This window comes from Psittacula echo (genome assembly GCF_963264785.1).
Source record: "Psittacula echo genome assembly, chromosome: 4".
NCBI classification, from domain to species: domain Eukaryota; kingdom Metazoa; phylum Chordata; class Aves; order Psittaciformes; family Psittacidae; genus Psittacula; species Psittacula echo.
Window position 1 is genome coordinate 80,155,968 of NC_137738.1, and position 24,571 is coordinate 80,180,538.

The 24,571-nt window shown below is 42.7% G+C and overlaps 1 protein-coding gene across 1 annotated transcript in view; it reads left to right on the plus strand.

Annotated features, from left to right (window-relative positions):
* EYS (eyes shut homolog) overlaps positions 1–24,571 on the plus strand; it is a gene marked incomplete at its 5' end in the record, with an annotated part of 835,842 nt that overhangs the window by 311,372 nt on the left and 499,899 nt on the right. Inside the window, one exon of the mRNA XM_080615919.1 lies at positions 20,664–20,923. Within this exon, the coding sequence (XP_080472045.1) occupies positions 20,664–20,923 (260 nt within the window). The remainder of the gene's footprint in view (positions 1–20,663; positions 20,924–24,571) is intronic.

A 24,571-nucleotide genomic window follows, 5' to 3' on the forward strand; every position in this document is an offset into this window, starting at 1 on the left:
CCTATAGCTAATGGAATAAAAATAGAGTTCTCTTTTGTTTTGGTGTTCCATTTAAGACATGTTAAAAGAAATTAATGTAAGACTTTTCTTTTTAAAAATATATATATTTTTAAAGATTGTGCTAGCAACTGCAAAATTGGTTTTGAGGAAGAGTAGAATTTTATGTTTAGAAAACATTTCAAAAAGTATGAGTTATTCAGCTAAAGCAGATGCATCTTTGAAGTGACTGCTTATATTTAAAATATATGTACAAATATACAAATTGCATAGAATGCTTCTAGCATTGTAAATGGTATACAATACGTAATTAGAAAATCAACATAATTTTCCCCACCACTATTTTCTGTGGGTAATAGAATTTTAGTTAATAGTCATTCTAAGCGTGTCTGGGATTTAAACTGTTGTGTTCTGTTAAATAGAAGTATTATAGGGAAGTTTATTTAGACTGCTATTGCAGATAGTACACAGTTAGACGTCCTCTATAAAGCAGTGCTCGCTCTTCAGCAATAGCAAGCAGACTGCATAATGCAGGATCTATAATTATCATATTTGCTTCTATCAAAAGCCGGTTTAGATGTGTAAAAAAAAAAAAAATCTATCACAGTTATAATAGGAGGCCTTTATCTTTTGAAGGTCACAAATAGAGAAAAAGGAGCACAAATTTGAAAGTCACATTCCTCTGTGAGCATCCATAAATGTTGCTGTGTATGTCTCTTAGGCTTGTTCATTCCGTACTGGGAAGGGGCAGTCATAAAATTTTCATAGGTTTGGTCTATTGAAGTAACCCAGTGAGACAGCCGTAGTCGAAAGTTTGATTGTTTATATTATCATATCAAGGGTAGATAAAACCACAAGTGACTCTTGGAGACCAATTGAAAAATTTTTTTTTTTTTGTTGGCTTTTGTAGCTTTATATCAGAACAATAATCTTTCTAAGGACAAAACTATTTTTGAAATGCTGTTTGCAAAGACATGAAAAGTTGAATTTTGTTTTGTAACAGTCTGTAGTAGGGAAATACCTACCTCATCTTGTGACTGCAGTATTTGAACAGCATACACACACACATATATACACAAACTTCCCAGGCAAGTGGTGGAATCACTGTTCCTGGAAATGTTCAGAAAACATGTAGATGAGGCCCTTGGTGAAATGGTTTAATGGTGAACTTGGCAATCCTGGGGTAACAGTTTGACTTGATGATCTTAAAGGTCTTTACCAAGCTAGCTTAGCTGATTCTGTGATTCTGGTTTTTGTTTGTTTGTTTTGTTGTTGTTGTTTTTAAATAACATTGAGAAATACTTTCAGAGTTGAACTTAAAAATGCTTACTTTTGCCCCTTTCCTATTGTTTATATGCTTGGAAGTTGTGGCACTTCTTTAGAAGTATTTAATAGGCTTAATGAAATAATTCTTGCTAGGCAAACTTAAGCAAGGCCTGTGTTAGGTAATCTTTGGTAAACTTATTTCTGGCAAGATGAAACGTTACAGCCTCAGTTATTTGTTGGAAGTTACAATCTTCTTATATCTTCAGATGACTTCTAACAGATTATAATTTAGTATATTAAATCATTAATGAAGATCAGTTTGCACAAAACACTTTTTCTTTTCTTTCTATTACTCTAATAACAAATTTGAGCCCAGAGGCATCCTTGCTTCTTAAACTTTTTCTAAAATATTTTGTAAACTGCCAGTATTGATGAAAACACACTCTGTAGCCTTTCCAAAAGTTTTGCTTCGTACTAACTGCTTTGAAAATCTGAGTTTATAATGTTCAAATTTATATTTATTTATATATTTATATTTATTTGAAAATTCAAATTAGCATTGTGAGAGTTGTTCACATGCTAAATGATTCACCAGATAAACTTTGACATAATTGACTACTGCTAGTGTAGGTAAAGATCAAGTGACAATTCTGGAAGTAACTTAAAAAATGGGCATAGAACATTAGGGAAAGATGCTGATAAAGATATCTTCTTAAATGACAAATGTGTTTGCAGAATTCAGAAACACTCAGAAACATGAGGGAGAGAAATGCTTCTTTGTTATCATTATGTGGAGGTCATTTGCATAAACTTCTGAATTGATGTGTATTAAGTTCAGTTACTTTTCGTGTATATTTTCTAAATGTCAAAGTGATCTGTCTTCAGGGTTAGATTCATATTGCTCATTCTTCAAAAAATTTCAGAGTTGCAGCATGTTATCTACCAGTTCCTGTTGCTGTACTAATTATTGCTAATGAAGATTACCAGTTGTAATTACCTTTACTTGGTCTTCTGTTTTTGCCTGTGGTGCAAGGAACAGACCAGGAAAGATCTCCTTTACTCTGCTTGGAGCAGAAGTACCTCCTGTTGTGAGCACTCTACCTGAAAAGTTCATTTTCCTTCTCTGTAATCAGTGCCATCTCTGTATGGTAGGTGAAGAGATTTGAGATCAGTTGACAGAACTACTTTTGCATTGCTAAACTCTTCAAATTAACAAATGTCTTTCCTGCAGGGGCTGTTAACTGCTTGTACGTGATAGCTTTTATTTTCTTCAGTGCAGGATTCATCTTCCTTTCAGATTTTTGAGCTCAAAGAGGACTTGTCTCAAAACCAGTGTACTAAAACATGGCAAGAGTTACCTGTAACTCTCAGAGAATATCGGAGCAATACAAACTGAAAAACGGTATTGAGCTTATTTTCATATCAAGTAGGCCCTTTGCACTGAAATCTAGTAGAGAAGAAGAGATTTCCAAGGGGAAATAGTACCAGGTGCCAGTTTCCATAGGTGCAACAGTAAACCCACTACCAGATTTGTCTTTAAGGACTGGTATTAAATTAAGATAGAGGAGCACAAGCAAACAGGCAACTAGGGAGATGGAAGCCTAGTTCAGGAATTCTTCAAAGATGGAGAGTCTTCCAGATAGAGCTCAGATGTTGAGTAAATCAGTTAACAGATTAACTTTATGTAACATCAGCTTCTTGGACACTGCATAACAACTCCTGGAGGTAGATGCTTTACTTCCTGTTCACTATAGTATTGATTTATGATGCCGTGTTTTTGCATATGAATGTTTTGCTCTCTGGCAAAATATCTTTGGATATTTTTATAACAAAAAAATCTTTGGAGATATCTTTTGGATGTATTTATAGCAAAAAAATCTTTGGAGAAGTGCTGCATGTCAAAAAGGATGCAAATTAAGTATTTTCCCTCAGATTGCTGGATGGAGTCTTGAGTTACCTTGTTGCTGTTGTACTGATTGTTGTTGTTCCAGTGTGGGACAAAGGACACATAAGCAAAGAATGCAGCTCTTGCTGTTAGTGACAACAGGTAGTAAGATAAAAAAGAATGTGTGTCCTTTCCCCTTTGCATTTTGTCAAGAACAGAAGGAAGTATAAAACACATTTGCTTAATAGATGATGTTACTTGTTTAAGAGCAGCTTCACACGCCAGAATACATGGATAGCCTATATGAGGGTCTGCAGTAATCCAAGAAATGAACACCGCTACCAGAAAATCATTTTAGGCACTGAACACAGATTTAGACAGATCTTTCTTTCTCTTTACACTGCGTTGTGTGCTGACTTGCTAAACTGCATTTGAAAATTTTCACATGACTGTGTGTCTGCTGAACCCAGGACACTGTGATAACCTTTGTATATAACTTGGGGAATTTAGCAGAAGGAGGTTCCTGTTTTGTTAAGTGATGATTTGGTATTTTTTAATCTTTTTATAATATGCATTAAAAATCTTGAACATGGTAAGTAGTTATTATCTAGCATGTAGGTATTATCTAATACCCTAGATAATAACCAAAACTGTGAAACAAAAATAAAAAAGTATTACATAACATAATTTTTTGTTGTTGTTTGTTTGTAATTTTTAATTAATTCCTACTGCATCTAAAATAGAAGTTTCAGGAGGTAAGGCTGACAGGAAAGGTACTTTACCAATTGTTTTCTATGTGGTCATGGTCTATGGGTAAGACTGTTGATAACAAACTGTATTGTATTTTCTGGTTCAGGAAAATGGAAAAAGAAGAAAAGTTGCATTAAAAAAATCAGGAGTTGAAAGCTGAGAATACTTTTTGTAGGACATAAAATTATTTTTATGAAAACAAAAATGAGAGTATTGCAGCTGAACTAGAGCTTAAAGTAGAAGCTGAAATATAGCTTGCTCTCTGACTGAGCCTGTCATGTGAACTCATTGCTTCACATAGACAATTAAGGAAGAAATACCTGGAAAACAAGCAATGCAACTTTGTCTATTTGTTAAACATTTTTTTCTTTGTGTCATGTCCCTGAATTGCACATAATATTAAGAACAAATTTTAGTTATTATAGAAATGAAGAATGTGAGCAGGGGGCTATGGAAGCAAAAGTATGCAGAATAGAGAAAAAAGCATTCTAAAAAATAAGAAAAGGGACAAGTATTATAAGGCTGAAGCAGTTTAATTGGAAGGGAATGAAAACTACCTAAGCTCTCTAAAGCTTTTCTGTATGCATCGAACACACAAAAACCACACTTATCTTTACTTATAGTAGCAGAAAGTAATCTTTCTCTTTCCAGAAATGTACCTTCTGAATCCTTTTTCTTTAGTGGGGTCAATATCCACTTATGTTTTCAGCTATAAGAAATATTGCCAGCTTTCTTCTTCATTTCTATGAGAAATTGATGCAAAATTGTTCACTGGTAGACTACCTTTTTAGTAAAAGAATACAGCTGCCTCTGAAATATCAGGGATTCATAACATGTCAGATTGGAAAAAATAGTATAGTTTAAAAAAAACCCAAAATAACGCATTGAATTGGATTTTCAAGTTTGACTGAATTATTTAGATTGTTAAATAATAATATTTTCAAATTTGAGGAAAGTGGTTTGTTCTAGATATTTCTCTGCATATCTGACAAAGAACCCTAAATTCATAAACCTACCTTCTTGGTTTCCTTTATAGACAAGGAAGATAAGTAAATGCATAGATTCCTTCCAGAAGGATTCATTCAGCTCATCTGAGATCTGAACTAAGTAGCTTACTTCACTGACAAAACAGCATCTTCAAAGTGGCTTAATTCATAATGTACAAACTTTCAGTTGTTAGAATTGCATGTTCTGTTCCTAATTAGTGTCTTCTGCAATGTCTCTGAAGGCCAGATCCCTCAGTTATCTAGAGGAAAGGCAGCATACTCCAGGGTGAGCTTTAGTTCAGAATGTGATTAGATTTTTAAAGTAAATAAAGTGAATATCCTAGATGTACCCGATTGGTTGTCTTGCAGTGTTGAATGATCGTACACACACAAACTGGAATGAAACTAAATGTCGTGGTTTAAACCCAGCTGGCAACTAAGTATGACACAGCTGTTCACTCAAGTGCCCCCTTTCTTTCTTGCAAGGCAGGATGGGGTGGAGAATTGAAAGAATGTAAAACACACAGGTTAAGCTAAGAACAGTTTAATAACTAAAATAAAGTAAAGTATAGTGGTAATAGAAAGAATACCAACAATAGGAAACAACAAAAGAGGAAATAAAAGCTCAGAAAATACAAATGATGCGCAATACAATTGCTCACCATTCACTGACCAATACCCAGCCCGACCTGAGCAGTGATAGGTCCCTTCTGGGTAACTCCCCCCAGTATATATACTGGGCATGACATGCTGTGGTATGGAATACTCCTTTGGCTAGTTTAGGTCAGGTGTCCTGTCTCTGCTTCCTCCTGGCTTCCCGTGCCCATCCTCACTGGCAGAGCATGAGAGACTGAAAAGTCCTTGATCAGGGTAACTGCTACTGAGCAACAGCTAAAACATTGGTGTGTTATCGGCACTGTTCTCAGGCTAAAGCGAAAACACAGCACTGCACCAGCTACTAGGGAGAAAAATAACTCTATCCCAGCTGAAACCAGGATACACTTTGAGTGTACCATTGTGTTAAAATTACAGTATTTTCACAGTGCCCAGCATTCCTACAACGGTTAGGTGGAACTTGGGGATTGGTTGCACACCTGCACTGAACTGTATGATTCAGTTCAGGAGCCTGAAGTAGAAAGCACTGGTGTAGAAAAGATCTTTCTGTTATTCACATTAACCAAAAGTTTCCTGGTACACCTCAGAGAAGGGCAATGAGTGAGCAAGTTTATAACACAGCATTTTTATTTCAGGATTTATCTGGTACTGCCTTCTTAACCACAGCAATAAAATAAGTAAGAATTTTAGTCTTTGCCATTATTATCCTTTATGACTTTGCCTCAATCATTTAAAAGGTCTATCCTATTGCTAGTATTCACAAAGATTACTATATATGTCCCATGTTAAAAGTATGCAAAAAAAAGGAGCAGAATAAAAACTAATGCTACTTTTGCCATGCGGAACAGATTGAGCAATTAGTTTCATCCTCTGTCTTGGGCATTTCCCTGTCCCAGCGCACTTCTCCTGAGCTCCCAGCTGCAGCCTAGCTGTGGCCCCCAGTCCCCACAACACAAAGGGCTATGATTTTTCAGGCAATGACTGGAGGCAGGGGGTCACACCCTCCTAGAAGGGTCACTTCCAAAGCTGAAGCTGGAGCACGGGCCCCGTTGAGAGTCTCTGGCCCCAGCACAGGGCTTAAACTAGTGAGGCTGAGCTGCAGCACTGCAAGGTCAGTCCACAGCTGGTGGCCTTGTGCAAGCAGTGGCAAAGTCATAAAATCACAGAATCACAGAAACAAATCATCATATGTGTCCTGGTTTAGCAGTAGCAGTCATTTTTTCTACTGGTGCAGTGCTGTGTTTTGACTTTCGACCTTGGGAATAATACTGATAAAGCTGATGTTTTCAGTTGCTGGTCAGAATGTTTAGACTGACCAAGGACTTTGAGAGTCTCATGCTCTGCCAGGGAGGGGGAGAAGCTGGGAGGAAGCAGGGACAGGACACCTGACCCAAACTAGCCAAAGAGGTATTCCATACCACAGCACATCATGCCCAGGATGTAGAACTGAGAGTCCCCGGAAGGGCTGGATCATGGCAGGGTGGGGGCAAGGTACCAGTTGGTGAGCGGTTGTATTCTCTTCCTTGTTATTTCCTTTATCATTATTACTATTAGTGGTAGCAGTAGTGATTTGTGTTATACCTTAGTTATTAAACTGTTCTTATCTCAACCCGTGGGAGTTGCATTCTTTCGATTCTCCTCCCTGTCCCTCCAGAAGCGGGGGGAAGAAAGGTGGGGGGGGGAAGTGGACTTCGTGGTTCTGATTTACGGCCTGGGCTTAAACCACGACAGTTCTTTTTGGCGCCCAACGTGGGGCACGAAGGGTTGAGATAACAACAGATCTGACTGAGGCACAATGCTGATTTATGGGCTCTCAAAGTTGTTCTTTTTGATACCACAGTTTCTGTATGTCGTAGCTTGCTTGGAGCCGGTATTTGTTGTGTTAGTGTTTATCAAGTGTGGGCCTTGGGCTAAGGTTCTTGTTTCATTGTACTTTATGGTAATGGCTTGCGATACGGGGGGGCTCCGGCCGCAGGGCGGGATGGACGTGGCCGTGGACTTGTACCTGCCCGTCCCGCTGCTCTTCACCGTCCTGGCCCTCATCCTCGCCTCCGTCTTTGTGAGGCTGCGGGGAGCCGAGGGGGAGCGGCCCCGGGAGCCGGCGGCGGCCGAAGCGGCCCGGGAGAGGGGCCCCGGGGACCAAGCGGCGGCGGGAGCGGGGCCGGAGGCCAGGAAGGAGGCGGCTGCCGAGGAGGGGAAGGAGGCAGCTGCCGAGCAGCGGGAGGAGGCGGCGGAGGAGCCGAGCCCCACAGCCGAGCCCAGCCCCGCGGCGGCCGAGAGCATTCCCCAGCAGCCGTCCGCCGAGCCCCGTGAGCCTGAGCCGCAGGAGGATGCAGGAGACCACGCAGCATTTCCCAGCAAGGCAGATGAGGAAGATCTGGACTCAGAAAAAGAGAAGCTGGTGGTGAGAAAGCCTTCAAGCACAACAGCAGCTACAGCCCCAGTGACAAGTACAGCAGCATCATTTGAGAGTTTTGAAGGTTTTGAATGGCCTTTGGGTACCCTTGGGACCTGCCTGCTGATTGTGATGGGAATCACCATGTTGGCACACACACAGAGTGTGTTCTACCCACGACCATTTTGTCTGATCCCGAGAGTTAAGCAGAGTCAGGTTTGGGTCTTGTCTGGGGTTAGACAATACAGGGGGACCGAGAGGTTTTCCCCAAGGCTGGACAGTCATGAGTGTCACGGTGTGTGGGACAGTATGGGCGAGTATCTAATCCACTGGGCCCCTCCAGTCCTTTGGAAGCATCGGAGATGGAAGGCAGCTGTATGGAGTCCTCAAAGACAAGTTGCAGAAACTGCTGCAGGGGAGGGTGAATTATTTTGAGCCTGATGGGCCCATGGCACTTCAGGCCATCAGGGCAGAGATGCAACATAGAGATGGTCTCATGATCGAGGGGTGGACTTTGCAATGGGCCTCTCCTGCTCTGAAAGACTGTTACAAGTGATGGTATATTGAAAATGTGGGATCTGAGCATGACGTGAATGGTATGGAATAAGGGGTGGATACTGTCCTGGTTTAGCAGTAGCAGTCATTTTTTCTACTGGTGCAGTGCTGTGTTTTGACTTTCGACCTTGGGAATAATACTGATAAAGCTGATGTTTTCAGTTGCTGGTCAGAATGTTTAGACTGACCAAGGACTTTGAGAGTCTCATGCTCTGCCAGGGAGGAGGAGAAGCTGGGAGGAAGCAGGGACAGGACACCTGACCCAAACTAGCCAAAGAGGTATTCCATACCACAGCACGTCATGCCCAGGATGTAGAACTGAGAGTCCCCGGAAGGGCTGGATCATGGCAGGGTGGGGGCAAGGTACCAGTTGGTGAGCGGTTGTATTCTCTTCCTTGTTATTTCCTTTATCATTATTACTATTAGTGGTAGCAGTAGTGATTTGTGTTATACCTTAGTTATTAAACTGTTCTTATCTCAACCCGTGGGAGTTGCATTCTTTCGATTCTCCTCCCTGTCCCTCCAGAAGCGGGGGGAAGAAAGGTGGGGGGGGGAAGTGGACTTCGTGGTTCTGATTTACGGCCTGGGCTTAAACCACGACAGTTCGTTACAGATCTCCATTTGAGCATTGAGACATTGTCTATAAACTCTTTGGACACAGCCATCCAGCCAGTTACTTATCCATGTAATAGTCCATCCATCAGACCTGTATCCCTCCAGTCTGCAGCAAGAGTGTTGTGTGCAACCATATCAAAGGCCTTACAGAAGTAAAGATAGACTGTAACTCTTCACTTGTCTGCTAATGCAGTCACTCCATGGGTGCTGGATTAGTCAGGCATGATTTGCTCTTGGTGAAGCCATGTTGGCTGTCTCTGATCACCTAGCTGATCGGAGCTAGCACAGCTAGAGCCGGAGCCGGCACGCTTCAGAGACTACGAGGGTCAGAAGAGATTAGGAAAATCAGAGGGGACAGCGCAGAGACATCGCGATTCCCGACATCTCCCGATCCCCGAAGCCCCAGCAGCCCTTGCGAGAGAGCGGCTGACGTGGCAGGGGGCGTTCCCGCGGTAACGGCGACCGCACCCCTGCCCCTTGCCTTGAAAGAGCCTTTGGGAGGGCAGCGACCGGTCGCTGCCCACCGGGCGCAGGGAGGAACAAGCAGGTTGTGTTGTGGACTCTGTTGCTGGTGTCCCAGACTGCTGACCAATATGGTCGCCTCCAGAAGGAGAGCTTGCAGTAAGGAGACTGTAGCAACTCAGACAGAGATCCTGTCCCAAACCGTGGCTGTTCAGGTCTCTGGCTGCAGGGAGTGCCAGAGCCTGCTGCTGCCGAGGGAGGGAGGCCAGCACTCCACCTGTGTGAGGTGTGAGCAGGTAGAAGATCTGCTTAGATTGGTGGCAGAACTTAAGGAGGAGGTCGAGACGCTGAGGACCATCAGGGACTGTGAAAGGGAGATCGACTGGTGGAGTAACTCCCTAGCATGTCAGCAGGAACGGTTCCAGGGAGATACCCCCCACAAGGGGATGGACCCCCTGTCCTCTCAGACAGAGGGGGATGACCCGAGACAGCCCCTGCTCTGTAGCTGTTGCGCAGAGGTAAGGGACCAAAAAGACAATGAGGGCTGGAAGCGAGTTCCAGTTCGGAACCGTGGGCAACCTTCCTCCCTTCCTGCCCTGCTTCCCCAGGTGCCCCTCAGTAATAGGTTTGAGGCCCTGGATCTTGATGGAGAGGTAAGTGAGGATGTGGTGCAAGGCCAAACTACAAGGTCACATAGGAAAAGGCGGTCGACTTCGCACCTCAAGACTGCCTCTGACAAGAAAGAAAGAAAAGTCATTGTCGTAGGCGATTCCCTTCTGAGAGGAACAGAGGGCCCGATATGCAGAGTTGACCCTCATCATAGGGAAGTGTGTAGTCTGCCTGGAGCCCGGATCAGGGATATCACCAAGGTGCTCCCCAGCCTGGTGCACCCGACAGACTACTACCCGCTGCTGGTTTTCCAGACAGGTGGGGGGGAAGCTGCTTCCCGCAGTCTGAGGGGGATGAAGAAAGACTACAGGGACTTGGGGCGGATGGTGAAAGAGTCTGGGGCTCAAGTGATCTTCTCCTCAGTTCTTCCATCTTCCGGTGATGATGTGGGATTGTATGGGAAAATTCAGTCTGTAAACAATTGGCTACGAGACTGGTGCTTTAGGCAGGGCTTTGGGTTCTTTGATAACAGCTGGTTTTATAAGGCTCCAGTCTGGATGATGGCATGTGGGAAAGGTTTAACTCACAGAGGCAAAAGGATGCTGGGGCATGAATTAGCAGGGCTCATTTGGAGAGCTTTAAACTAGATTCGAAGGGGGATGGGGTTGTAACTGGGCTTGCCCCAGTGGGGCAGCACTCTAGGATTGATGAAGACCGGGAGGCCTCCTATAATGCTAGGGTGAAATTGGTGAGCTCAGCTCCCTCCTTGAAATGCCTATACACCAATGCGTGCAGCATGGGAAATAAGCAGGAGGAGTTGGAGACCTGTGTTAAGTCAGGAGATTATGATCTGGTGGCAATTACAGAGACGTGGTGGGACAGCTCACATGACTGGAATATACTCATGGAGGGCTATGTCCTTTTCAGGAAAGACAGGCCAGCCAGGCGGGGTGGTGGGGTTGCTCTTTATGTGCGAGAGCAGCTGCAATGTACTGAGCTCTGTCCAGGAACAGGGGACGAGCGAGTTGAGAGTCTGTGGGTGAGAATTAAGGGGCAGGCTGGCAGGGGCGATACTGTTGTGGGTGTCTGTTACAGGCCACCAGATCAGGGTGAGGAAGTTGATGAGGCCTTCTACAAGCAGCTGAGAGCGGCCTCACAGTCACAGGCCGTGGTCGTCGTGGGGGATTTTAACTTCCCTGATGTTTGCTGGAAGGACTACTCAGCAACCCAGCCACAGTCCAGGAGGTTCCTCCAGTGTATGGATGATAACTTCCTCATGCAAATGGTGGATCAGCCAACCAGGAGAGGAGCGCTGCTGGATCTCATCCTCACTAACAAGGAGGGGCTGGTCGAAGCAGTAAGGGTTGAGGGCTGCCTTGGTTGCAGCGACCACGAGATGGTGGAATTCAGGATCTTGTGTGGTAGGACCAGTACAATAGCAAGTAGAATTGCAACCCTGGACTTCAGCAGGGCAAACTTTGGCCTTTTCAGGCAATTGCTAGGGGAAGTCCCATGGGCAAGGCTGCTTGAAGGTAAAGGGGCCCAAGATAGTTGGTTGGCATTCAAGAATTGCTTATTCCAAGCTCAAGAGCTGAGCATCCCGACACGTAGGAAGTCAAGGAAGAGGGCCAGGAGACCTGCGTGGCTGAATAAGGAACTGCTGGGTATGCTCAAGTGGAAGAGCAGAGTTTATAGGTCATGGAAGGAGGGGCTGGCCACTCGGGAGGAATATAAGGCTGCTGCTAGAAGATGTAGGAAGGCAGCTAGGATGGCTAAGGCCTCCTTAGAATTAAATCTGGCCAGAGGGGTCAAGGACAACAGAAAGAGCTTTTTCAAATACATAGCTGATAAAACTAATACCAGAGGCAAGGTTGGCCCACTGGTGAACGGGATGGGTGCCCTGGTGACAGAAGATACTGAGATGGCAGAGTTATTGAATGCCTTCTTTGTGTCAGTCTACTCTGTTGGAGGCAGTCCTGAAGAACCCTGTACTCCTGAGACCTCAGATGAAGTTAGGTCACTGGAGCGGTTTGCCTTAGTCCATGAGGAATGGGTTAGGGACCAGTTGAGCAATCTGGACATCCATAAATCCATGGGTCCAGATGGGATGCACCCGCGGGTGTTGAGGGAACTGGCGGAAGTCATTGCTAGACCACTCTCCATCATCTTTACCAAGTCTTGGGAAACGGGAGAGGTGCCTGAGGACTGGAGGAAAGCAAATGTCACTCCAGTCTTCAAAAAAGGCAAGAAGGAGGACCCGGGTAACTATAGACCGGTCAGCCTCACCTCCATCCCTGGGAAAGTGATGGAACACCTTATCCTTGATGCCATCTTAAGGCATGTCAAGGATAAGAGGGTTATGAAGGGCAGTCAACATGGCTTTACCAAGGGGAAGTCATGCTTGACCAACCTCCTAGCCTTTTATGAGGAAATAACATTGTGGATGGATGATGGCAGAGCGGTGGATGTGGTCTACCTTGACTTCAGCAAAGCATTTGACACAGTCTCCCACAGCATCCTCATAGCTAAATTGAGGAAGTGTGGCCTGGATGATCAGGTAGTGAGATGGACTGCGAACTGGCTGAAGGACAGAAGCCAGAGAGTTGTAGTCTATGGGGCGGAGTCCAGTTGGAGGCCTGTATCTAGTGGAGTGCCTCAAGGGTCAGTATTGGGACCAGTATTATTTAATATATTCATCAATGATTTAGATGAGGGAATTGAGTGTACTGTCAGCAAGTTTGCTGATGACACTAAACTGGGAGGAGTGGCTGACACGCCAGAAGGCTGTGCTGCCATCCAGCGGGACCTGGACAGGCTGGAGACTTGGGCAGGGAGAAACTTGATGAAATATAACAAGGGAAAGTGTAGAGTCCTGCATCTGGGCAGGAACAACCCCAGGTTCCAGTATAGGTTGGGGAACGACCTGTTAGAGAGTAGTGTAGGGGAGAGGGACCTGGGGGTCCTAGTGGACAGCAGGATGACCATGAGCCAACACTGTGCCCTTGTGGCCAGGAAGGCCAATGGCATCCTGGGGTGTATTAGAAGGGGGGTGGTCAGTAGGTCGAGAGAGGTCCTCCTTCCCCTCTACTCGGCCCTGGTGAGACCGCATCTGGAATATTGTGTCCAGTTCTGGGCCCCTCAGTTCAAGAAGGACAGGGACCTGCTGGAGAGAGTCCAGCGCAGGGCGACTAAGATGATTAAGGGAGTGGAGCATCTCCCTTATGAGGAAAGGCTGAGGGAGCTGGGTCTCTATAGTTTGGAGAAGAGGAGACTGCGGGGGGACCTTATTAGTGTATATAAATATATAAAGGGGGAGTGTCATGAGGATGGAGCCAGGCTCTTCTCAATGGCAAACTATGATAAGACAAGGGGTAATGGGTATAAACTGGAACACAAGAGGTTCCACTTAAACTTGAGAAGAAACTTCTTCTCAGTGAGGGTGACAGAACACTGGAACAGGCTGCCCAGGGAGGTTGTGGAGTCTCCTTCTTTGGAGACATTCAAAACCCGCCTGGACACATTCCTGTGTAACCTTATCTAGGTGTTCCTGCTCTGGCAGGGGGATTGGACTAGATGATCTCTTGAGGTCCCTTCCAATCTCTAACATACTGTGATACTGTGATACTGTGATACCTCCTTATCTTCCATATGTTTCCATGTAACTTGCAGGAGGATCTGTTCCATGATCTTCCCAGGCATGATGATGAGATGAGGAGAGACATGGGTGGAAATCTGAGAAAAATCTAGTAGCTACATGTGAGAGGGGAGAACTAGTAGCACCAGAACAACATCAGAGATAAACTCAGTATACAACTTTTGCAGGTGAAAGATGGTGAAGTATGTAAGATGAGTCAGAGAGCTGCTTGAGGAACAAAGAGGGCTTTAAGCTTTCAGAGAACAAAAGGTTTTGTGGGAGGAAAGAGGAGAAGGAAAAACAAATATTTGAAGCCTCTGTGGTGACTGGAAGTGTATGTCTTTAGAGCTTTGTGGTGTGTGTTGGTGCTCTAAATTTAAAGCTATGCAGGTATTGAAACAATCTCTCATTTTACTACTTCAGATGGTCCAATAACCTCTAGCTTACCAGAAATAAATCTGTTACTGAGCACTGTGGTTTTTCAGGCTGTTAGCTGATTTGATTGAATGCACTAGACAACATAAACTCTTACTGTAGAATTGACCATTGTTGCATGTATTGTATAGCTAACAAGCTAGCCTACACTTCATTGAACATCTTGAAATTTCTCATCAAGATCCTGTCAAATTTTTGGTTTTCTGCTGTAAGATATCTGAAGGCCGAAAAGGGCTCCTTCTGAAATTTGTTCTGTGCTGGTATAATCATCTGCATTACTGCTTTTTTCAAGCTTTGGCTTTTTTCTGCATCTCCTAGCTGAACTACGTAGAAAGAAAGTAACTTTAGAACTCTTAAAATTCAGGGTGAATTCCAGTTCTGGTTGACATCCTGAAATAAAATAGCTTTGGCTCAGGGCAGCTCTTGCTAATGTGTGTAAATTACTGATGGAAAGTAGAGGAAAAGGTGGAGGCAAACTCTTCTCAGTGGTATCCAGTGACAGGACAAGAGGTAGTGGACAAAAGCTGAAATACATTAAAGTCCACTTTAAGATAAGAAAATACATTTTTTTAGTGTGAGGGAGGTCAGGAGCAGAAATAAGCTACCCAGAGAGTTTGTGGGGTTTCCATATGCAGAGATACTTGAAGTATCAAAGGCAAAAGGCCTGAGAAACTTCTAGCTGACCCTGTTTTGAGCAGGGGGGTCTAGAAAGGCCTCAAGGACTTTTTTCAACCTCAACCATTCAGGGATTCTTAAGACACTTCCCTATTATTTGATTCCTTAAAACCTATAAGGTTTCACTTCAATGTGAGAAATAAAAAGGGAATTTTCAAGCAGGTGAGAACCAAATAACTCATACGGAGATAGATAAGCTTACAACGTTAATATTAGTTTTTCTGAGCACCATTCATGACTATAACTTGCAATTTTAGACTTTGACTTTAATATTTAAACAGGAAGTAAAATGCAAATCCATGCATATACTTTACATTGTATATTTTAATTACTTTCTGCTTTTGTTCGTTGGAAAGTCAACAGATAATATTTATGAAAGCTGACCTGTATGTGTGTTGGACATTCAAAAAAAGTTTATATAATGTCTAAATGATTTAGGAATAAACACAAAGTTACGTATAAAACATCTGCCATATTTACATTTTGTCTTTAGAAGGTATATGAAAACTTTAATGGTATTTTGCTACCACTATTAGATCTTTTTATCTGAGTTTGCAAATTCATGGAAGAACAGCAAAGACTGTATTACGTATATTAAGTGGTCTCATGAAAGCATAGATGACTTTTTTTTTTCCTAATGTAGTGAGTAAACTGGTCATTTTGAAAAAAACTGTTTGGCTTTTTGCCGTTTGATCAGATAATCTACAAGAATGCCAGCTATAGTAGGTTAATCAATAATCCACAGTTAAAAACCTCTGCTGTATATTCTTTTAATACTCCTAACACCTCCCCGCCTTGTTTAAATAACAGTTGTCATTAAGGCAAAATGTTATCTTGACTTTTGAATCTGGGCCTTGTGACAGACATTTCTGTGTATTTTTTCACATTTAATGAGAGCACCAACAACTTCTTGATAATACAGACTACAATAAAATGATATTATTAATTGTGTCAGCTGGTAGCTGTCATGAAGCCAGGGTAGGACTGGCTAGTTGTGTAGTGTAGATAAACTGCTGTGTTTCAATGATCTCCATCTGACCTAATGCTCCCTGTGGCCATACAGAATAGTTTTGATAACTCGAAGGCAGTTATGAAATTCATTATGGAAAAGAAGGGAATAGAACATGTTTTATGTTTACTCTTCTGCACCTCAGTTACACCCGTAACAGTTAGACCACTTAAGAACCAAACCTCATTCTCCTAATATGCAGTGAAATGCTTTCCATGTAATGAGCTTTCCAAGCTACAGATGGAGCATAGACAAGGTACTACAGTTTACTGTTAGTAACTTCTTCAGAACTTTTGACATAAATATAGTCAAGAAAAAAATTAGCATCCTTAAAACAATTAACATCTAAAATGCTTGTTCTGCTCTATTGGAACAGACTGTTCTACTATGTTCAGTGTCAGTGATTCAGAGATACTTAATTTATAATAGAGGCTCATACTTTTATAGGCTGACTAAAGAGAAAATGAAACAAAGTGCTGAGTAGTGTATCCACTGTTACTCAGTGTTATTCAGTGGTATTGCCCCTAGATGCCAAATTGATGCTACCAAGTAGCAAAAGCAGACGTGTTTGTTGTGCATAAATACAGAGAAACAAACATATTTGTTTGTAATCATGTTTCCAAAAATGTGGTTTTGGGTGCTGTAACTGGTAAATGAGTCCTGAAAAGTGATTTTTGTCATAGTTACTTTAAGAATGCCTGGATGCCTTTTGATAGTTAAAATTATTTTTCTGTCCACGAAAAACGTACAGTAACCTAATTTTTGAATCCTTATTGCTAAAATACTCAGGACTTCCAAATGATAAAGTTCCTTAGTAATATCGATTTCAAACAGAACATTAAAAAGTACAAAGAAAACACTGTGTTTTTAAATGAACCAAGTTTGCCTTTAGTGTGTCAAGTCCCAGAGGGAACTTGACATGCTTGTGAGGTGGGCTGATGCCAACCTTATGAAGTTTAACTATGCCAATTGCAAGGTCAACACCTGGGTTGGAACAATCGCAGGCACAGCTACAGGTTGGGCAGAGAAGAGATTCAGAGCAGCCCTGTGAAGAAGGACTTGGGGGTGTTGATCGATAAGAAAATGAACATGAGCCGACTTCAGTGTGTGCTCGCAGCCCAGAAAGCCAACCATATCCTGAACTGCATCAAAAGGAGTGAGACCAGCAGGTCGAAGGAGGTGATCCTGCCCCTCTGCTCTTGTGAGACCTCACTTGGAGTATTGTGTGCAGTTCTGGTGTCTTCAACATAAAAAGGACATGGAGTTTTTGGAACAAGTCCAGAGGAGGGCCACGAGGATGATCAGGGGACTGAAGCACTTCCCCTATGAAGGTAGGCTGGGAAAGTTGGGGCTGTTCAGCCTGAAGAAGGCTGCGTGGAGACCTCATAGCAGCCTACCAGTATCTGAAGGGGCCTATAAGGATGCGGGGGAGGGACTATTCAGTAGTGACTGTAATGACAGAACAAGGGGTAACGGGTTAAAACTTAAACAGGGGAAGTTTAGATTGGATATAAGGAGGAAATTCTTTACTGAGAGGGTGGTGAGGCACTGGAATGGGTTGCCCAGGTGTCCTGGTTTAGCAGTAGCAGTCATTTTTTCTCCTTTTTAGTAGCTGGTGCAGTGCTGTGTTTTTGACTTTTGGCCTGGGACAGTACTGATAAAACTGATGTTTTCAGTTGCTGGTCAGAATATTTAGTCTAACCAAGGACTTTGTGAGTCTCATGCTCTGCCAGGGAGGAGGGGAAGCCAGGAGGAAGCAGGGACAGGACACCTGACCCAAACTAACCAAAGAGGTATTCCATACCACAGCACGTCATGCCTGGGATGTAGAACTGGGAGTACCCGGAAGGGCTAGAATGCTGCGAGGTGGGGGCAAGATATCGGTCGGTGAGGTGTTGTGTTCTCTTTCCTTGTTATTTCCTTTATCATTATTATTATTGGTGGTAGCAGTAGTGATTTGTGTTCTACCTTAGTTATTAAACAGTTCTCATCTCAACCCATGGGAGTTGCATTCTTTTGATTCTCCTCCCTGTCCCTCCAGGAGCAGGGGGAAGAAAGGTGGTGGAGGGGAAGTAGACTGTGTGGTTCTAATTTGCGGCCTGGCCTTAAACCACGACAGCAGTTCTTTTTTGGCGCCCAACGTGGGGCACGAAAGGTTGAGATAACGAAAGAACTGACCGAGGCACAATGCTGATTTATTGGCTCTCAAAGCTGTGTCTCTTGATGTCACAGTTTCAGTATTTCGTAGCTTACTTAGAGCTGGTATTTGCTGTGTTAGTGTTTATCAAGTGTGGGCCTTGGGCTAAGGTTCTTGTTTCACTGAACTTTATGGTAATGACTAGTAATATGGGCGGGCTCCGGCAGCAGGGTGGGATGGACGTGGCCGTGGACTTGTACCTGGCCGTCCCGCTGCTCTTCACCGTCCTGGCCCTCGTCCTCGCCTCCGTCTTCGAGAGGCTGCGGGGAGCCAAGGGGGAGCAGCCCCGGGAGCCGCCGGTGGCCAAAGCGGCCCGGGAGAGCGGCCCCGGGGACCAAGCGGCAGTGGGAGTGGGGCCGGAGGCCGGGAAGGAGGCGGCTGCCGAGCAGCGGGAGGAGGCTGCGGAGGAGCTGAGCCTCGCGGCCGAGCCCAGCCCCACGGCGACCCAGAGCATCCCCCAGCAGCCGCCCACCGAGCCCCGTGAGCCTGAGCCGCAGGAGGACGGAGGAGACCACGCAGCATTTCCCAGCAAGGCAGAGGAGGAAGATCTGGACTCAGAAAAAGGGAAACTGGTGGCGAGAGAGCCGGCAAGCACAGCAGCTACACCAGCCCCAGTACAGCAGCACCATTTGAGAGTTCTGAAGTTTTGAATGGCCTTTGGGTACCCTTGGGACCTGTCTGCTGATTGTGGTGGGGATCACCATGTTGGCACACACACAGAGTGTGTTTTACTCACAACCATTTTGTCTGATCTCAAGAGAGACAGGCTTGGGTCTTGTCTTGGGTTAGACAACAATATAGGGGAGCCAAGAGGTTTTCCCCAAGGCTGGACAGTCATGAGTGTCACGGTGTGTGGGACAGTATGGGTGAGTATTTCGTCCACTGGGCCCCTCAAGTGCTTTGGAAGTGTCGGAGATGGAAGGCAGCTGTATGGAGTCCCCAACGACAAGTTGCAGAAACTGCTGCAGGGGAGGGTGAATTATTTTGAGCCTGATGGGCCCGTGACACTTCAAGCCATCAGGGCAGAGATGCAACACAGAGATGGACTCATGATCGAGGGGTGGACTTAGCAATGAACACTATTGCCCAGGTTATTCACGAGTGTGAACACTGCACACAGCCTCTCCTGCTCTGAAAGACTGTTACAAGAGATGGAGCCCAACATCATGGACTCAGCAGCTTTATAGGGATTGGTCCGTGCACTAAGATAAGAGTGCACTGAGATGAGAGTATGGTATATTGAAAATGTGTGATCCGAGCATGACGTGAATGGTATGGAATAAGGGGTGGATACTGTCCCGGTTTAGCAGTAGCAGTCAGTTTTTCTCCTTCTTAGTAGCTGGTGCAGTGCTGTGGTTTTGACTTTTGGCATAAATATGGTCAGAACCTTAAACTACAACACCAGGGAAGTTGTTGAATGCTCCATCCCTGGCGGTGATCAAGGCTGGATTGGACAGAGCCTTGGGTAACATGGTTTAGTGTGAGGTGTCCCTGCACATGGCAGAGGAGTTGGAACTAGACAATCTTAAGGTCCTTTACAATCCTAACTATTCTATGATTCTATGGTTCTATAAGTAATACCCATGCCTTACAGAGCTATCTGATTGATTCTCCACTGAATGACCTGTGTATTATTTAAGAACTATTCCTTTTATCAAATTAAAACTATGGAGCAGTATTTGAATGGGTTAATGCCTGCAAGCAGTATCAATCAAAACAGACAAGAGCTGGTGTAGTCAATCTTTTGTATTGTCTGTTGTCCTGGAAAATAATTGTAAATATCTGTTGAAATTCATTCTGTCTTCAAAGAAAGTAACAGGAACATACATCTTTTAAAGCACACAGAGCCTTCTTTTACTGCAGCTACTCTCTGCAAACTTTGAAATCATTACCAAATTGTTAACTTTGAATTTTTAGAATTTTATAATCTTATTAATGTTGTAAATAAAATCAGATATCTATCTAATTCATGGAGATAAGATTCTTTGTGATCAGATACAATGTAGATTTTGGTCCAAGTTTTCTTCTGTGTTGTCAGTAACAGGTATTCACAAAAGCATACAAGTAAGAGAAAGGACATAATGAAAAGAGGATTCTTCTATCATTTATAGTGCCTCTGATCTCCTATGTTCTTTCTTAAAAGCATGCTGAATGCTACTTGGTTCATTTAATCCCAAACACTGAAGTACTTAGTAGTTTCACACATGAGAAGTTGCCTTTCCAATGCTAAAGCTTAAGGAAATTTGCATTCTACATTTGATAATTTGTGGTGGTGTTTCATGTTACAGAAGATTCACAGATTATTCTGTCAGCATTAACTAAACCAGGTGGTTTTCCAAGTGGATAAAACCTGTGATTTAGAATACGTAATTTTGCTTTGGCACCACTAAATTGTGGAAGAAGAACCTGGATGTGACTTTTATTCACGGTGCAGTCTAGAAAACAGCTATGCACAGAAAAAGATTCTTGTTTGGGCTTTTTTTTTTTCCATATTTTTTAATAGCTCAATTAGCTCCAACTACTTTAAGTTGACGATTTCCATTTTGCCACCATGTCATCTCTTTTTTTTTCTTTTCAGGTGCATGTGTACAATAGGATGGACAGGGCCAGACTGCAGCGAAGATATAAATGAATGTGATTCTGAACCATGCTTGAATGGAGCCACCTGTTACGAATCTGTTAAGCAGGGACAGTTTGTATGCATTTGTCCTCCATTTTATACTGGTGACTTCTGCCATCAGCGCTTCAGTCCCTGTGAGCTGCCTTACAATCCATGCATAAACAATTCAACCTGCTTGGCACAAGCCGATGGAAATCCAGTGTGCATTTGCAAAACAGGTAAGAACTGGTGTAGTTTCAGTTGTCTGTTCTTCTGCAGAAAAATTGCAAATATTATTTGAATTTTATGCTGTCTTTAGGGGAAGTAACCATGTATTACCTATCAAAGCAGATCAAACCTTCATTAATTACAGCAGGCTTATCAGCTATGGTAAAAGATTGTTAAGATAGATGTCAGTTTGCCTACTATTGATTTCTTATATTACAGTACTTATTACATCTATGTCTGTTTAGATACCAGCATTCAGAATTACTATGTCTGTGTACATTGTTACAACAACATATAGACGTGCATCTAGCCAGCAGACCTGACAAACCAAATTGACAGAATAGAAAGGCAGAAATAGACAAAATATATGCAAATTGTTAAGAGTGAAAAAAATTATACACGTTGGAAACGGTTCCTTTTCCTGCTGAGCTGTCAGGAAGGCCTGGCACATCAGGGGAGTAGTCTTCTGCCTAACGGGTAGAGCGGATTGCTCTCCGTATGCACAACAAGCTAAATCACAACAGGTGCTGACAGCTTTCCTGGGCCATGACTTAAAAGCCATGATCTCTCCCTAGATGTACAAGAACTGTGCATAGTTCACACATACAAGTTCTTGTCCATCAAGCAAGAGTTTAATTGTGCAGAACATCACTATGTAATTCTGCAAAGGATTTGAAAAATACATTAACAAATGAAAACTACAGTGAAAATATATGAAGTGAAAGTACAATTACTGAATCCGGAATTTAGGCAGAATTTTGAGGTCATCACTTTTATACCTATCAGTGGTACGGGTGTCCCGGAGACCAAGGACAGCAAATATGTTAACTGCAGTATTATACCACAGTAGTATTACTTTTTGTTTACTGAGCTTCAAAGATACAGAGATAATACATACAAGTCAGTAATGCTTATATCTCAGGTTTTTTACTGTTAAGGTAAAGGTTACCACAAGTTGCTGAGTTGAAAAAGGGTCACTGGGGAGGTATGCAAGTTGCTTAATGAAGCAGCTTGGAGAAAAGCTGCTTTTTAAAAACAGCTTTTAATACAATATAGTGATTTTGAAACATTTTTCAGAAATGATCTGTAGAGAGACATGTAGTTCAAGTCTTTTCTTAACATTCTTGAGAAAAGTCTTCTTTTCAGAACATTCTTGTGCACAATATCAAGAATCCAAAAAACTTGCAGCCAAGATTCTCACAGAACTTTGATGGAATCTTCAAGTATTCTCGAAGCTTGCAGCTAGGAATCTTCAGGGAACTAGTAGGGGAGTTATGTGAACCAGTAACATGCAATGCTAGCAAATCTTGTAAAGTGGAAAATATTTCAGTATTGCAAAGGTGTAAAAGGCATAATTCATGAAATGAGTTAATCATTCATGCTAGGAAAAATACAGCCGCTTATTCAGGACTCATCAAAAAAGGAGAGGCAGTAAAATACAGAAATTTAATTGAAAGCAATTTATGGAAATTATTTCTACAGTTGTCTTTTTTTTTCTTTCATTCTCCTATTTTTATCTGCCATGTGCCTCCCTTTTTCTCCCAGTAAACCTGCCACAATTACAGATTTGATTACAAAAAAGCAGTCACACTGACATAGCTAGATTACTCTGAGATACTGGACTTGGTAACAAATGGCATGTGATTAAATAACTTGCAGGTAGTTACCAGTCCAGTCATTAGAAGGTATGGGTCTGATTTAGCAAGAGTCGCAAAAAGTAGCTGTGCTTACCATATTCTAAAGATTATCTTTAGAAAACTATATGTGAGGTGGGTAAAATAGGACCACAAATCATGCTACTGACTGTGGTACATATTTAGAAGAAAAAGAGAACATCCACTGACTACAGGGAACTGGGATTGGAATGCCATACTAGGGCAGAGAGGACAAAAGCTGATGGAGTACAAATTAGGCACAATCAAACTTCATGTAAGATGCTAGCCTAGGACAGAATTATTATGGCAAATTGGTAGGGACATCACAAAGTCATAATTAGTAGTAGTATAAAGAAAAGATACACATTTTTGTTCTTCTGTGTATGTTAGGGAGTTACAGTTGTCTGGTTTTGCATTGAAGATTTTTAAAATTCAATAAATTATATAAATGTAAAACTTCCTTTTGAGGTGTCTACCCAAGCTGTAAAGGTCTGCTTCCTGCAAGGAGCTAGATTATAACATTCGTAATGCAAAACTTGGCTTTCATATGGTAGACTATGGAGCAGTCTTAGACTGTAAGTTTAAATTAAGTTGTCCACATAAGCAGGTTAAGCAATTCAAAAATTGTGATCTCTACAATTGTATGCTGGTATATCCATGATTGCAAGAATGTTGTAGGGGAGGCTATTATTGCAAAAATTTAGGAATCACTGCAGTAGAGCACGTTTGCCAAGAGATTTACAGAAAATATCTCTTCTCATCTACATTGCCAGTGATTGATAAACAAGGGTTTGATCAAGGCAATAGGGTGGAGATGTCTTTTGAGCTGTAAGGCATATATCCAGCACTGAATCCTGCCATTAGTTTCTCCTGAAATGCTACGTAATAAATTCAAACGAAACAGAGGAGGAAAAGACAATTTAGGGCAAATAGTAGAAAATTTTATGGCTTAATTTATCAACAAATTTTTCTGTTGTTGAATAATTCAATTCTTGGCATTAATAATAGAAATGAAAAATTAGTGCAACAGAAGAGAAGGTTAGGAAACATGAGCAAAGCTATAATATATAAATAACGTTTAAATAGTTGTATATGAGCATGGAAAACTAACTGTTCATAAATTCCCTGGGAGATCTATAGGCAAAAGACCCGAAGAGCAATTCAACTAAACACATAAGAGAACTAGAGGGTTAATTAAAGTAGAGGATGGACATTAGACTATGATGTTCTATATAATTCCAAGCACAGATGTGTTACTTTCATAAAGGCAACCAAAAAAGAAGACAGGACAGTTTGGTAAAAATAATGCAGCTTTCTTAGAACAGTTGTATTCCAAGAAAGAACACATTACTGAAAAAGATATATTCAAAATGAAGGAAAACTCTTGCAACTGCAGAGTGCCTGTCCTGGGTTAAACAGTAGCAGTCATTTTTCTCCTTAGTAGCTGGTGCAGTGCTGTGTTTTTGATTTTCAGCCTGGGAACAGCACTGATAACACTGATGTTTTTAGTTGTTGCTAAGTCATGTTTACTCTGAGCAAGGACTTTGTGAGTCTCATGCTCTGCCAGGGAGGAGGGGAAGCCGGGAGGAAGCAGAGACAGGACACCTGACCCAAACTAGCCAAAGAGGTATTCCATACCACAGCATGTCATGCCCAGTATATAAACTGGGGGCAGTTACCCAGAAAGGCGTGATCACTGCTCAGGTCGGGCTGGGTATTGGTCAGTGAATGGTGAGCAATTGTATTCTCTTCCCTTGTTATTTCCCTTATCATTATTATTATTGGTGGTAGCAGTAGTGATTTGTGTTATACCTTAGTTACTGGACTGTTCTTATGTTAACCTGTGGGAGTTACATTCTTTCGATTCTCCTTCCCATCCCTCCGTGAGTGGTGGGAGGAAATAAGGGAGGGAGTGAGCAAGAGGCTGCATGGTTCTGGGTTGCCGGCTGGGCTTAAACCATGACAATGCAAGATCAGATCTCTGGCTAAGAATCTTGTACAACA